The sequence below is a fragment of the Trachurus trachurus genome (genome assembly GCF_905171665.1).
Source record: "Trachurus trachurus genome assembly, chromosome: 11".
NCBI classification, from domain to species: Eukaryota; Metazoa; Chordata; class Actinopteri; order Carangiformes; family Carangidae; genus Trachurus; species Trachurus trachurus.
The window spans coordinates 3,276,384-3,289,908 of NC_139904.1; the positions used below are offsets into that span (position 1 = coordinate 3,276,384).

At 39.3% G+C, this 13,525-nt stretch overlaps 1 protein-coding gene across 1 annotated transcript; it reads right to left on the reverse strand.

The window, feature by feature from the left end:
- Window positions 1-1,239: 1,239 nt before the first annotated feature.
- On the reverse strand, window positions 1,240-13,032 carry flot1a (flotillin 1a). The gene is made up of 13 exons (XM_083982172.1): window positions 12,906-13,032; window positions 12,320-12,376; window positions 11,157-11,232; window positions 10,897-10,987; window positions 9,674-9,817; window positions 8,780-8,899; window positions 8,542-8,637; window positions 7,363-7,515; window positions 6,017-6,198; window positions 4,312-4,357; window positions 4,069-4,206; window positions 2,792-2,956; window positions 1,240-1,910 (listed from the first exon to the last, which is right to left on the reverse strand). The coding sequence occupies exons 2-13, from the start codon at window positions 12,360-12,362 to the stop codon at window positions 1,890-1,892; spliced, it is 1,275 nt and encodes a 424-aa protein (XP_083838298.1). The 5' UTR covers window positions 12,363-12,376; window positions 12,906-13,032; the 3' UTR covers window positions 1,240-1,889.
- Between the last annotated feature and the right edge of the window lie 493 nt (window positions 13,033-13,525).

The window sequence follows — 13,525 nt, forward strand, 5'->3', positions numbered from 1 at the left end:
GTATATCTATATGTAGTGTCAAACATTATATATGTTTACTCTTCTATAAACGAACCAACGGGTCATTTCTCCTCCACACAACGGCGAAGCAGCGTCAAGCTAAAACTGTGACAATAGTGATCAACTTCTATTCAATAATAATAATATAGATTAATAATAATAATAATAAAAAAAGATCAGTAGTGCAGAGACGTCACAGACAAACTGTGATGCGTTCAGGGTCTCACACAGGAAACAGCTGAACAAAATCAAACATTAAATTAATTTCCTTTAAATATCTAAGTGTCAAAACGAAAAAAAAAAAGAAAGTTTCCGTGCCTTCATCAGACAGGATGTAGGACGTTATGGTGAGGTAGAGGGGGGCAGTGTGTTATTATGACATAAGGCTCCTTGGGACTATTTAATTAGCTTCATTCTTAATTGATTAAGTGGCTGAAATCATATTTGAGAAGCGGAGCCGCCAAGAGAGACAGCTGGCCTAGCTTATCTTAGCAATAAATAACAATTAACAACACATATTTCAGTATTAATTAAAACAATTACACTGGTTGTTTTCCCTTTGCTGTTATAGGAGGTTAAAACTGCACTTTACACCACGTTTACTTTCAGTTCTACGAGCTACAGCTTCACCACAGCTGCTACATGGACGGCCATAATAAACTGTAATTTCCCAGCTTCTGTAATTCCCCAGTTTGGGGATCAATAAAGTATATCTATCTATAAGAAACAAACAGAAGGCACCACTTTACCTCAGGTTTATTAACATGTAGTGTTAGTTACTGGGCTGCAGGGTCAACCTCTACCTGTGCCTGTGACCCCCTGTTGAGCATGAGCAGCTGAACTCTGCATGCTCTTGTTAACATGCAACTTTATTGACACTAAACGTGCTGCATGCTTTGAGCCTGTACAGACAGTGATGTAACAGTGAACGCATCATTACAGAAAAGATAGAAAATCTAAGTTACGTTAGTGAAGATGCATCAGAATAAGTGTCAGAGAGAGAAAAGTGGTGCAGAGCTGCAGCACAGATGTTTAATACCTCACATTATAATAATAATATTATTATTATACTGGTTCACCTTCAGTAAATATTATTCTTCAAAATACATTAAATGATTGAGCAGGAAAAGAAGAAATCTGTAAAACAAACATCACGGATGAACTCAAAATATAAAATACTGACAGATTAAAAAAATATATAAAACAATAATAAATTGACAGAGATTTACTGATTAATAAAGTAAATATTAATCAGTCAGAGAGAAGTGACGGTGATGTTATGTTAGTAACTTTTAGTAAATGTACGACTTCCTGTTTGGACTTTCAGATTAAGATGCACTTAAGGTTTGGCAGCGAGGCAGCGACACACAGGAGGTAAACACGACGACCACAAACACACAGACACACAATGTGAAGAGTGTGAGAGAGAGAGAGAGCGAAAGAGAGACTACAGTTACAGCTGCTGCTTGTTAGTATTAATAATAAAAAAAAATAATAATGATATATTCAGGTCTAAATGATGCTGAAGCAGAAAAGACAATAAATTAATCAATAAAGAAGTTAAAAGAAATTATTGCATATAGCAGGAAATACCAAGATATTCCATATTATCAGATATCAGGAGGTCTCACTGTGTCTCTAGATTATATACTATATGTATTGATTATCTATAGTGTATGGATTATCTATTAAACCAGATGAGGTAAAACAGCAGGTGTAACTGTAGCTGCTGATCAGCGATCAATACGAACAGGAGGAAGTGGTTTGAGGTGTTTTCACAGCACAGAGAGAAGATAGGTCGATACTGATGATGATGATGATGAAGGAGGAGGAGGAGGAGGAGGAGGAGGAGGAAGAGGAGCTGCCTGGTCTCCATCTGTTGGTTCTTCTCAGCCGGTACAAGAGGTCACCTGGAGACAGAATTGAATTGACATTAAAGGGATAGTTCAACATTTTGGCAAATTTGCCCCGTTGCCATAATCCCTATAGTCATAGCAGTAGGTTCGTCACCTTTAATCGTCGGTGCAAGCTGTTTTTAGAACGGCGGAGCAGAGCCGTGAGCTGCTCAGAGCTACGCTACAGAGGCTCATTATGGGATTTCTTGGTTTCCCTCATCAAACTCATCAAATACACAATCCAACAACTCCACAACGCTCTGGTGGACAAGTTGTGAGCTGCACATTCACCACGCTATGAGATAATAACACAACGTTACCACACAGAGTTGTTGTAGAGGGAAATTCATGCAAAACCACTGATGCACGTTGCCTTCAGGGACAGTTTTTCAGCAAGCAGTCTCTGAGTTTACCTCTAAAACGGCTCCATTTTGTAATGTTCCATTGTTACCTAATAGCATGAAAGTTCACAACTTGTCCACCAGAGCGTTGTGGAGTTGTTGGATTGTGTATTTGATGAGTTTGATGAGGGAAACCGAGAAATCCCATGAGCCTCCGTAGCGTAGCTCTGAGCAGCTCACGGCTCTGCTCCGCCGTTCTAAAAATGGCTTGCACCGACAATTAAAGGTAACAAACCTACTGCTATAACTATAGGGATTATGGCAATGGGCCAATTTGCCAAAATGTTGAACTATCCCTTTAAACGTCACAGTATTTATTTAAATATTCATTAATTACCTCACATTTTACTTTTCTCACCAGTTTCAGTTTTTTTTTTTCATGTTCACTCAGATATTTTACAAACCTACTGTGTTTCTATAAAGTTCCATTCTTCTCCAAAAGCATTTTATTTTGAAAAGCTCTTTGGAGCTACGGTTACGTTACGTCTCCGTTACCTGGGAGATGCTGACTCCGGTCAGTTTCTCCACCGTTTCCGGGAGGCGGGTCATGATGTCCAGAACTTCTCCCGACAGTTTGGCGGCGCCGACCTCTGACCCTCCGCTCGACACCATGGTAATCTTCTTGGCCTCACACAGAGGTTTACTGATCTCCTCGGCCATCTGACGGAAAAACACAACACAACCACAACCGCACGTTAGAGACGGAGCTTCACGAGGTGACGGAGAAAAACCAGAAGAACGTAAAGAAAAAGAAGAACGTAAAGAACGTGAAAAACATAAAGAACTTGGACAAGGTGAAAAACCTGAAAATCGTAAACAAAATGCTAAGAATTTGAAAAACGTAAAGAAAGTGAAAAACTTGAAAAACGTAAAGAACGTGAAAAACCTGAAAATCGTAAAAAATGTGAAAAACAAAGAATTTGGACAACGTGAAAAACCTGACGTAAAGAACATGAAAAACGTAAAGAATAAGAAAAACTTGAAAAACGTAAAGAATGTGAAAACGATGAAAAACGTAAAGAACGTGAAAAAACTAAAAATCGTAAAGAACGTGAAAAACGTAAAGAATGTGAAAAAGCTGAAAAACGTGAAAATTGTAAAAAAAAAAAAAAAAAAAAATACGTGAAAAGCAAAGAACTTGGACAACGTGAAAAACCTGAAAATCGTAAAAAGATGCGAAGAATTTGAAAAACGTAAAGAAAGTGAAAAACTTGAAAAACGTAAAGAACGTGAAAAACCTGAAAATCGTAAAAAAAATGTGAAAAACAAAGAATTTGGACAACGTGAAAAACCTGACATAAAGAACATGAAAAACGTAAAGAATGTGAAAAAACTTAAAATCGTAAAGAACGTGAAAAACGTAAATAATGTGAAGAACTTGAAAAACGGTAAGAACGTAAAGTAAGTGAAAAACCTGAAAATCGTAAAGAATGTGAAAAATGTACAGAACGTGAAAAATATGAAAAACGTGAAAGATGTAAATAAAGTGAAGAACATGAAAAATGTAAAGAACGTGAAAAACACAAAGAATGTGAAGCAAAATCAAAAAATCAACCAGCAGCCGTTAAACAGTCGATTCAGAAAAACTGTGAAAGATGAAGTTTGAGGCAGGAAGTGGAATAACGACAGTAACAGAATAAAAAGCCAACAGCATGTTGTGTGTCTGAGCTGTGATTGGTCGCTGTGTGTCTGAGCTGTGATTGGTCGTTGTGTGTCTGAGCTGTGATTGGTCGTTGTGTGTCTGAGCTGTGATTGGTCGTCGTGTGTCTGACCAGAGGAAGCTTCTCCAGCAGCATGTCCACCATGGCTCCTTCCTTATACTCCTGGAACGCCTCGGCCTTCTTCGCCATCTGCTCCGCCTCGGCGCGACCTTTGGCCTCCACGGCGAACGCCTCGGCCTCGCCTTTCATCTGAAGGAGGAGACACGAGGACACGTGACTTCCTGTTACCAGAGGAGCCACAGGAGCTGAGCTGAGGACTCAAAGACTCAAAGACTCAAAGACTCAAAGACTCACCTTGATGGACTCGGCCTCGGCCTCGGCCTCCATGATCAGCTTCAGACTGGAGAGAACGAACAACCGGAGGAAAAACAAGTGTTTTATTTTATTCTGTATCAACACTGTCACTAAACAAACTGAAGAAAAGGAGGAAGGAGTAGAAGTGGAAGAGGAGGGAAAAGAAGAAGTAGGAGTAGAAGAACAGGAAGATGGCGGAAAAGTAGAAGATGAGGAAGAAGCAGAAGAAAAGGATTAGGAAAAGAAGTAGGTGAAGGAGTACAAGGGGTAAAATAAGAAGGAAGAGTAGAAGTTGTAGAAGTACAAGTAGAGAAAAAGTAGGAGAAGCAGATGAAGAGGAGGAAGAAGAACAAGAAGTAGAAGGAGTAGAAAAAGTAGAAGAGGAACAAGCAGCAGAAGAGAAAGAAGAAGACAGGAATAAAAGAAAAGAAGGAGTAAAAGAAGATTAAGAAAAAGAAGGTCTTTACACACCGAGTCCGAAACTTTCGTCCGTCATTAAAGTTTTCGGAACAGGTTCGATTTAATGCGTTTTTCGCATCCGTGAAAAGCGCTATATGCTCGCTATTGCCGTCCTCTCAGGATGGACACAATATTTTAATTTTTCTCTTTCTATTCATATATTTATTTCTTGTGTTTTAATACACTATGTGTTTTTATGTCTTTATGTATTTTACTTCAGTGTTGTGATCTGTGTTGTTGTCGTCTGTATTGTCTTGCTGCTGCTCTGTGACGTTTTAAATTTCCCCTCTGGGATTAAATTATTTCTCGACAAGTGAGAGAACCACAAAGTGCATCACTGCGTGCGTGGCGATTTTTGTCTCCCTCTCCGAAATTTGGAACACAAAATAAAAACGAAATGCGAATAAAACGCAACGGACTCAGTCAATGTGCAAGGAGCTTGTGTGCGTAACGTTTTTTGTCGGATGACGGATACGAAAAACGCATGCGAAAAAAACGGACTCAGTGTGCAAAGACCTTAAGAGGAGGAAGCAGAAGAAGGAATAGAAGTAAGTGAAGGAGTAAAAGAAGAGGAAGGAAGAGTAGTAGAAGTACAAGTAGAGAAAAAGAAGGAGAAGCAGATGAAGAGGAGGAAGAAGAACAAGAAGTAGACGGAGTAGAAAAAGTAGAAGAGGAACAAGCAGCAGAAGAGAAAGAAGAAGACGGAGGAATAAAAGAAAAGTTGGAGTAAAAGAAGAAACTAGGAGAAGCAAAAGAAGTAGAACAAGAAGAAGACGAGATAGTAGAAGAGAAAAAGAAGCATAGGAAGAGGAGGAACAAGTAGAAAAAGAAGAAGTATCCATACGTTTTTCGAACGTGATCTATTGACGGTTTTGGTGGAATTGTACGTTTACGTTTCCATGGTTTTCAGTCGTTGTCATAGTTGCGGTAAACGCATGGATCTATTAACGCTGGCTTTTAACACGGATGTCATTCTGTGTGATAATATCCATTGTTAAAAGCTTCTAGTGTGATGATGATCCATGTGTTTTACAGATTTTCATTGAAAAAAAAAAAAATCCATGCATTTACCGCGACTACCGAAACCACCGGAAGAGAAAAACTGGCTTACGTTTTTGACGTTCGGAAAAAGGTGGATAATAAGAAGAAGAGGAGAAAGAAGAAGAAGCAGAGGAAGAGGAGATAGTGTCACTAGCAGAAGAGGAGAAGGAGGTCTCTCTCTCTCCTCCTCCTCCCTGCTCCTCACCGTTGAGCCTCGGCCAGCTTCTCCAGTCGGTATCGTTCGGCCTCGGCCGGTTTCTTCACTTTGGCCTCCAGCTCCTTCTCCTTGCGCGTGATCTCCTGCTCCTGCAGCGTGATCTGCTGCGCCCGCTCCACCACCTGCACCTGCATCCGCTCCTCCTCGATGCGCTGCTTCGTCTTCGCAACCTGGACGCAAAAAAAAAAAAAAAAACAATCGATCAAAGATCAATCGAGAAGTTTGAAAACAAAACAAAACGTTGTAGTGTCACAGTGAACGTGTTGATGAGGAGAGAAGAGAATCTGGACATTTTAAAAAGCAAACTGAAGACCTTTTTAGCCTTGCTTTTAACTGATTCTTAGTACTTTTATTGTTATAAAACATTCATTTAATTCATAATTTAATTGATTTTATTTCTTATTTATTTATTTATTTATTATTATTATTATCTTTTTTATTCTACATTAAAGCAGAAGTAAGGATATATTTGTGTTAATATAAGTCTTAAATAGTTATATCTTCCGACAGCAATCACTTACATAGAGTGTTTGGACCGAAACACGGGTCTGTCAGTCACTCTGCTCTGCTCTGAGCCGAGGAGAAAACTTTTCTCGTATCCTACAACGTTTATCCAATGAGGAGAGAGAACGGCATGCAGGGCTGTGTGTGCAGCCAAGGGACGCCGTGAATGTGGTGACGTAGCGACGAGGACTGTTATGGTGCGTTCAAGGAAACTCGTGTTTTTCCGACCTGTGAAGTCGTACCAGTTCGATCTGGTATGAGTTCACGGGTCAGAAGTTACGAGTGGCCGTTATAGTGACTTTCACAGGTAAAACAGGTTGGAAAAACACGAGTGGGTTGCCTGGAACGCTACAAAGTCGTAAGTTGTGACTTGAAGCTGTAATTTACGGTTTCAAAAGCCTGCCTGGAACGCAGCATTAGCCAAAACGACCGGATCGCTTACTTCTGCTTTAACATTTCCATTTTTATTCTATTTTATCCTACTACACCTGTCTATTTTACTTCATTTTATCTAGTGTTTTCCCCATTTATCTAGTGTTTTCCCCGTTGCAAATGATTGAGTTTAAGACAGCGTTTCCTCGATGTCTCTAAAATCCAATGTTTTAAAATTATTGTGTGAATGTATGTGTGTCTCCCAATATGTGTCCCCTATGTTGCTTGTTTTTATCATGTGAAGCACTTTGAGCTGCCGTGGGCATGAAAAGTGCTTTACAAATAAAGCCTGATTGATTGATTGATTGATTGATTGATTGATTGATTGATTGATTGATTGATTGATTGATTGATTGATTGATTGATTGATTGATTGATTGATTGATTGATTGATGAACCTGCAGCTGATAGGCCATCTCCGACTCGGCCTTCTTGGTGTTGACCTCGACGTCGTACGCCGCCTTCTTCAGCTCGTAGTCTCTCTGCGACTTTGCCATCTCGATCTCGTTCTTGTACTGAGCCGAGATCTTCTCCTGCATCGCGTGGGCTTCCTGCAGCGGGAGGAGGAGGAGGAGGAGGAGGAGGAGGAGGAGGAGGAGGAGGAGGAGGAGGAGGAAGAGGAGGAGAGAAGAGGAGGAGGAAGATGAGGAGGAGAGAGGAGGAGGAAGATGAGGAGGAGAGAGGAGGAGGAAGATGAGGAGGAGAGAGGAGGAGGAGGAAGAAAAGACGACGTCTGAAGATCAGATTCATCTCTGTGGTTTTGTTGCTTTTATTCTTCTTTCTACTTCCTGAAACTTTTATTTCTGATCTGGGACTTTGTAACTTCTTTACTTGGCCACGTTGTCAGTGAATCTCTACCTCAGTCTGCGTTTCCTGAGTTAAAACTCATTCGTTTTTTTATTCAACTGTTATTTGAACTCAGGAACACGAAGAACAAACGTAGACACAAGATAAATCAAGTTTAAAGACACAAGAAACAATGTTGAGCTTCTACATGAAAGTATCAGGAGACACAAACATGATAAAAGTATTAAAAAAAGTACCAAGAAATAAAAACAACAATAAAAACCAAAAAAAGAATAAGAATGAATAAAAAACGTAACAATAATCAATTTAAATATTACATTTTGGATCAAACAGAAACATCTGGAGGTAAAGTGTGATGTGATTAAAGATTAAAAGTGACCTGAGAATAAAAAAATGAAGAAAGTTTTTTAATATTTAGCAAGTTATTAAAGCCTGAATGAGAGAATGAGTGAATAAGATAAGATAAAGTAAAATAAGATAAGAAAATATAAAATGAGATAAAATAAAACAAGATAAGATAAGATAAGATAAGATAAAATATTCCTTTATTCATCCCATGATGTGGAAATGTCCAAGTATTTTTTCCCCTGCAGATGTGATTTGTATTTCAAACTACGATTACGTTTCCTGACTCGTAGGTTCATGTTAAACCCTTGGCAGCGGTGGGATTCGAACCCACTCCCGCCCCCCGCTGAAGACACTGTAGCCTTAATCCAGCGCCTTAACAATTAGATAAATCAATAATAAATAAAACGGTATTGATCTCTCACCCTGATGACAGCGTCTCTCTTGAACTGAGCTTCTCCGATCCGAGCATCTTTCTGGACCTGAGCCGTCCGAGCTTTTCCCAGCGAGTGGAGGTAATGCTGCCAAACACACAGAAAACCACAGGTCGTCTTCATCCTCATCCTCATCATCATCCTCATCATCATCATCATCATCATCATCATCATCCTCATCATCATCATCATCATCATCATCATCATCATCATCATCATCGAGCGTCACCTGGTCGTCGTGGACGTCTTTGAGCGTGTAGCTGACCACGCTGATGCCCATGTTCAGCAGGTCGGACGACGCCACCTTGAACACCTCCTCCGAGAACTTCTTCCTGTCCTTGTAGATCTCCTGAGCACGGGAAGAAGAAGAGGAAGAAGACGAAGACGTGGCGTTTAACCATTTGTCAGTCACACGACGTTTCAACGCTTAGCTACCGTGTGTGTGTGTTATAGGTTAAGGTTAGTTCCTTCTCTAGGAAGACAAGGTCCAACAGATTTCTGAGATCATTCGTTACACCTGCTTATTATTGACAATATGTGTTAATTACGACAGAGTATTAGGGCCACATTGAGAAAAAAAAACCCCACAGACTTCGAGAATAAAGTCATAAATTTACGAGAATAAAGTCGTACATTTCCTACGAGAAAAAAAGTCATAACATTACGAGAATAAAGTAAATGTTCGACTTTATACTCGAAGTTTGTGATTTTTTTATTTGTCAATGTGGCCTTAATACTCCGTCGTAGTTATTAATTGTATTTTTGTACTCACACAATTTTTACTGTACTTTAGTGTTTTTATGTGTTGTATTGCTGTAAACCCAATTGCCTCTCTGGGACAATAAAGATCAGTTCAAAAGGTTAAACTTTGTTACAAATAAATATATATCATGAGCTATATAAAATGTACAAAATATATAACACATAATACTTATAAATACTGTGCTCTCTGCTTTCTGGATGAAAAACAAGTTGGACGTGTTCGATGGTGGACAAAAAAGATAAAAGCAGTTTTAAAGTGCAAGGGGTAAAAGTGCTACAGCTGTGTGTGTGTGTGTGTGTGTGTGTGTGTGTGTGTGTGTGTGTGTGTGTGTGTGTGTGTGTGTGTGATGCCGGATCGCACCTCGACGGTCAGGTGGGCGATGATCGCCCTCTGGTGGCCCTCCAGCGTCTCCAGGGCGATCTGAGAGATCTCCGCCTCCGACTTCCCCATGAACATCTGGCAGGCTGCAGCCAACATCTGTTTGTTCTGACCCTGGATCTTCATCTGGAGGAAACAGCAGTAAAATCCTTTTACTGGTTTTTAGCTCTAGTTATCTCTCAGATAGACTTTTACACTTTGAGCCGTCTCGACCTTTTAATTGCACCAAAAGTCAGAACAAAAACACGCGGCGAGGCGTCTTTCTGTCGTAACGAACCTCGGCTGTTTTCCTGAAGGCAGCAGAGCGTTGATATCTGTAAAAGCAAACTGAAGACTCACCTTTTTAGTCTTGCTTTTAACTTAACTTCCCTTCTTTTTCTTATTATCATTTCAATTATTATTATTAGTAGTAGTTTTACTATTTTATTATTTTACTTACTCACTGTTTTATTTTTACTTATTTATTGTCTTATTAGTTTACTGATCTTATCATTATCACTCTATGTTTTAGCAGGTTTTCATTTGATTTGACTTGAACATATAAAGCGACGGGACAAATAACCTTTTGAGTGTGTTGTTAGTGGGGTGTAAAAAGGCTTTGACCAGAAAATGTCTTAAGAAAGACAAACCAACAATAAATGGGTGGATTGATATAATTTATAATATATACTATCATGGAGAGAATTACATTCAAACTAAATTGATATTTTGAAGAGAACTGGTCAACATGAGTCGGCTATGTGTCAACTCTAAGACTTGATTTCATACAGACGGCAAAGATGAGGTCAAATCCTTTAATAGGAAATGTTTTTTTTCCCCTATTTCCAAGCAACATCTTTATATTTGTATGCATGATGTGCTTATGTTGACTCTGCTGTTTTACTTAATTCCCAAATCCTCCCTTCGTCTTGTTATGTTATGTTGTATGTTTTGTGCCCAGTTGGCTCATATAAGGTTTCTTCGGTTTCTTACTAAAAGAAACCGAATAAAAAGTAAGTAGTTCAATTCAGTTCCATGTTTGCTTTCATGCTGTATGTGGGTGTTGGGGGGTATGGGGTGTTTTTATTATGAAAATCACTTTGTGTTGCATTTTAATTGTATGAAAAGTGCTATACATAGAAATACTAGTTTGATTGATTGATAATCACACTGTTTAAATGTTTCCCTCTGATCAGCTTCACCTGTTCTGCTTCTCTCTCACTCACCTGAGCGATGCCTGTGACGGAGATGGGAACGCCGTGACGGGTGTAGACTTTATCGCTCCTCACATTCAGAGTCAGAGTGTTCAGGGAAATCCTGCAGAAAGAAAGAAAGATGGATGGTTATTGATCCTCCAGGGTGAGATGCTCTAATGGTGCAGGGTCAGATAAAACAGGAGCTGCAGAGATCGACGTGAGGACGATGACGTTTCATCTCCTGGCTGACGGTAACCGTGGGAGACGAGGCGCTGAGAGAGTCGACCCACCTCTGTAACTGCTGGACACACGGGAAGACGAACACTCGGCCTCCGGCGATCATCAGAGGAGGAGAGCGACAGAAACCTGCAGCGGGTCAGAGCTCAAATCAGAGTCGTCGAGACGTTTTACTGATTATTGAGTGAGAAATTATTAAATATCGACAAATTTAATTATTTGTTGTGACATGTTTTACTTCAGAATTAAATATTCAGCCATATTTTCAACCCTTTGATAACAGAGTGTACGTGTCTGAGGCCGGGCCGCCCAGTCAGTAATGATATAATCTGTCATAATAACAAATAACTAATCCTAAAAATCACACGTTCACAATAAAACAATAAGATAGAACCACTGCAAAAATTCAACTAAGGTGTAATCAATGAAACTTTGACAATTTATTTATTATAAAAAACGTTTTCTAATTGTGTGACTGGTCTTTGTCTGTGAAACAGCAAAACACAAGACGTCTATTTTCTGTAAATGCCCATTAAATCTGTAGAGCCCATCCGAGCATGTAGCCGACGTGTGCTTCAAAATAAAATGTAATAGTCCGTGTTCTTCGTTCAAAATGTTTACTGAAAAACTGTTCTTTATGTTACAAAACAAAAACTGTGCAGTAAGCTGATAAAAACCATTAAAAAAATGTTGTGCAAACACGATAAAGAACTTGTGTGCTCTCTCCATAGCTTCACTCTATTAACCAACACACATTTTGATCAATAAGGAAACTGCAGTTTTTATTCGTATTAAATAAGCCCTTTGCAATGAACTATGGAACTGCTAATTAGCTTATAATACAATTCAAATCACAAAATCTTAATTACCACTTTAATGGCTCAACAATCATAAATAACATGAACCAACTCCAAAGATTCAAAACTACAGAAAGATGTGTTTTTATATATTGCACAGCTTATTCTATATTTATCTTCCTTTAGTTTGTCTCTAGTCGTCCCTTTAACTGTTCAGTTGATGTTCTTAATTCTGGTATCTTGCTACTTCTTTATGTTTATTTTATGGTTTAATTATCAGTATCTGTGTCTATTTTACAGAGTTTTATCATGTGCATCATCTCCTAACAGTCCTACTGTTCATTAACTGGATGAAACAGTAGCTACATGTGATGAATGAAAAGCAGTGTTGTATGTAATACAGGTGATTATTATTTTACCTGACACCACCATCGCCTCGTTGGGACCACAGGTGTAGAACATGTCTGCTGCTGCTTCTTTAACATGAACACAACAACAGAAAACATGACACCAGAGCTCCACCTGGTAATTAAACACTCTCATTTCATTATTATGGCATTATTAGCATTAGGATCAGCAGAACACATCAGTTTATAGGCTATTACATGTGCATTTATCTCTTTATATTCCATATTATTATTATTATAAACAGTAAAACCTGAAGGCTCTGCTCCTGTTGTTAAAATGCAGAGGGAGGGGTTTGGTTTGCAGAACAGAACAGACCATCAGCTGAAATCTAATTACACTGAGTGCTGCGCAGAAAAACCCAGAGGATGCAGAGACAAACTCACCAATGCAGCAATAAAAAACTAGACTAAACTAGAATAGTTGTTTTATTTATAGAAAAAAAAGAAGAAGGAAAAACAGGCAGGTGCTGCTGTGCGTTACATTGCATTTGCTAACTGTGCTGCTAGCTGTGAATCCATAAACAATCAATGTGATATTCAACATTATCGCTGACGGACGGAAGAGAGCAGATGTTTGATGATATAAACTCACACCGACCTGTTATTAGCGAGTGAATGAGGCGGGTTCCGCTTGTTCTGTCGCTCGTCTGTAAAAATGAATCCAGTTAATCTAATTTTTTTTTTTTTTTTTCTCCCCGGTGATGGTTTTTCCCGTCAGACTCCGGATGATACGGACGGACACTGAACGCATCACGGACTGACTGCAGCTGCTCAGCGGCGACTGCTGAGCTCACACACCGGCCGGTTTGCTCCACGTTGCCCCCCAGCGGCGTGGAGCGGACCTGACACTGATAAAGACCAACAATCACACTATCAGATACTTTTTTTTTAAGGTTGATTTACTGCAAAAATCAAAAAAAAAAAAAAAAAAATGAAATGGATGCAGATGAAAATGAAAAATTAATACATACATAATATTGTAGCGTCACGTGTTGGGGAGGGTAGATGTAGGGGTTTCCCAGCATGCTTTGTGACAGTGTGTCTGAGTTTAAAGCAGAAGTAGGCTAAGCGATCCGGTCGTTTTGGGTAATGCTGCGTTCCAGGCAGGCTTTTGAAACCGTAAATTACAGCTTCAAGTCACAACTTACGACTTTGTAGCGTTCCAGGCAACCCACTCGTGTTTTTCCGACCTGTTTTACCTGTGAAAGTCACTATAAC

Bases quoted from the DNA above. Each gene is read 5' to 3' on its own strand.
- flot1a (XM_083982172.1), bottom strand. From the start codon at position 12,362: ATGTTCTACACCTGTGGTCCCAACGAGGCGATGGTGGTGTCAG. The intron at 11,233-12,319 runs GTAAAATAATAA...GACCCGCTGCAG, and splicing joins CGAGGCGATGGTGGTGTCAG to GTTTCTGTCGCTCTCCTCCT. The intron at 7,516-8,541 runs GTGAGAGATCAA...CTCCCGCTGCAG, and splicing joins AGAGAGACGCTGTCATCAGG to GAAGCCCACGCGATGCAGGA.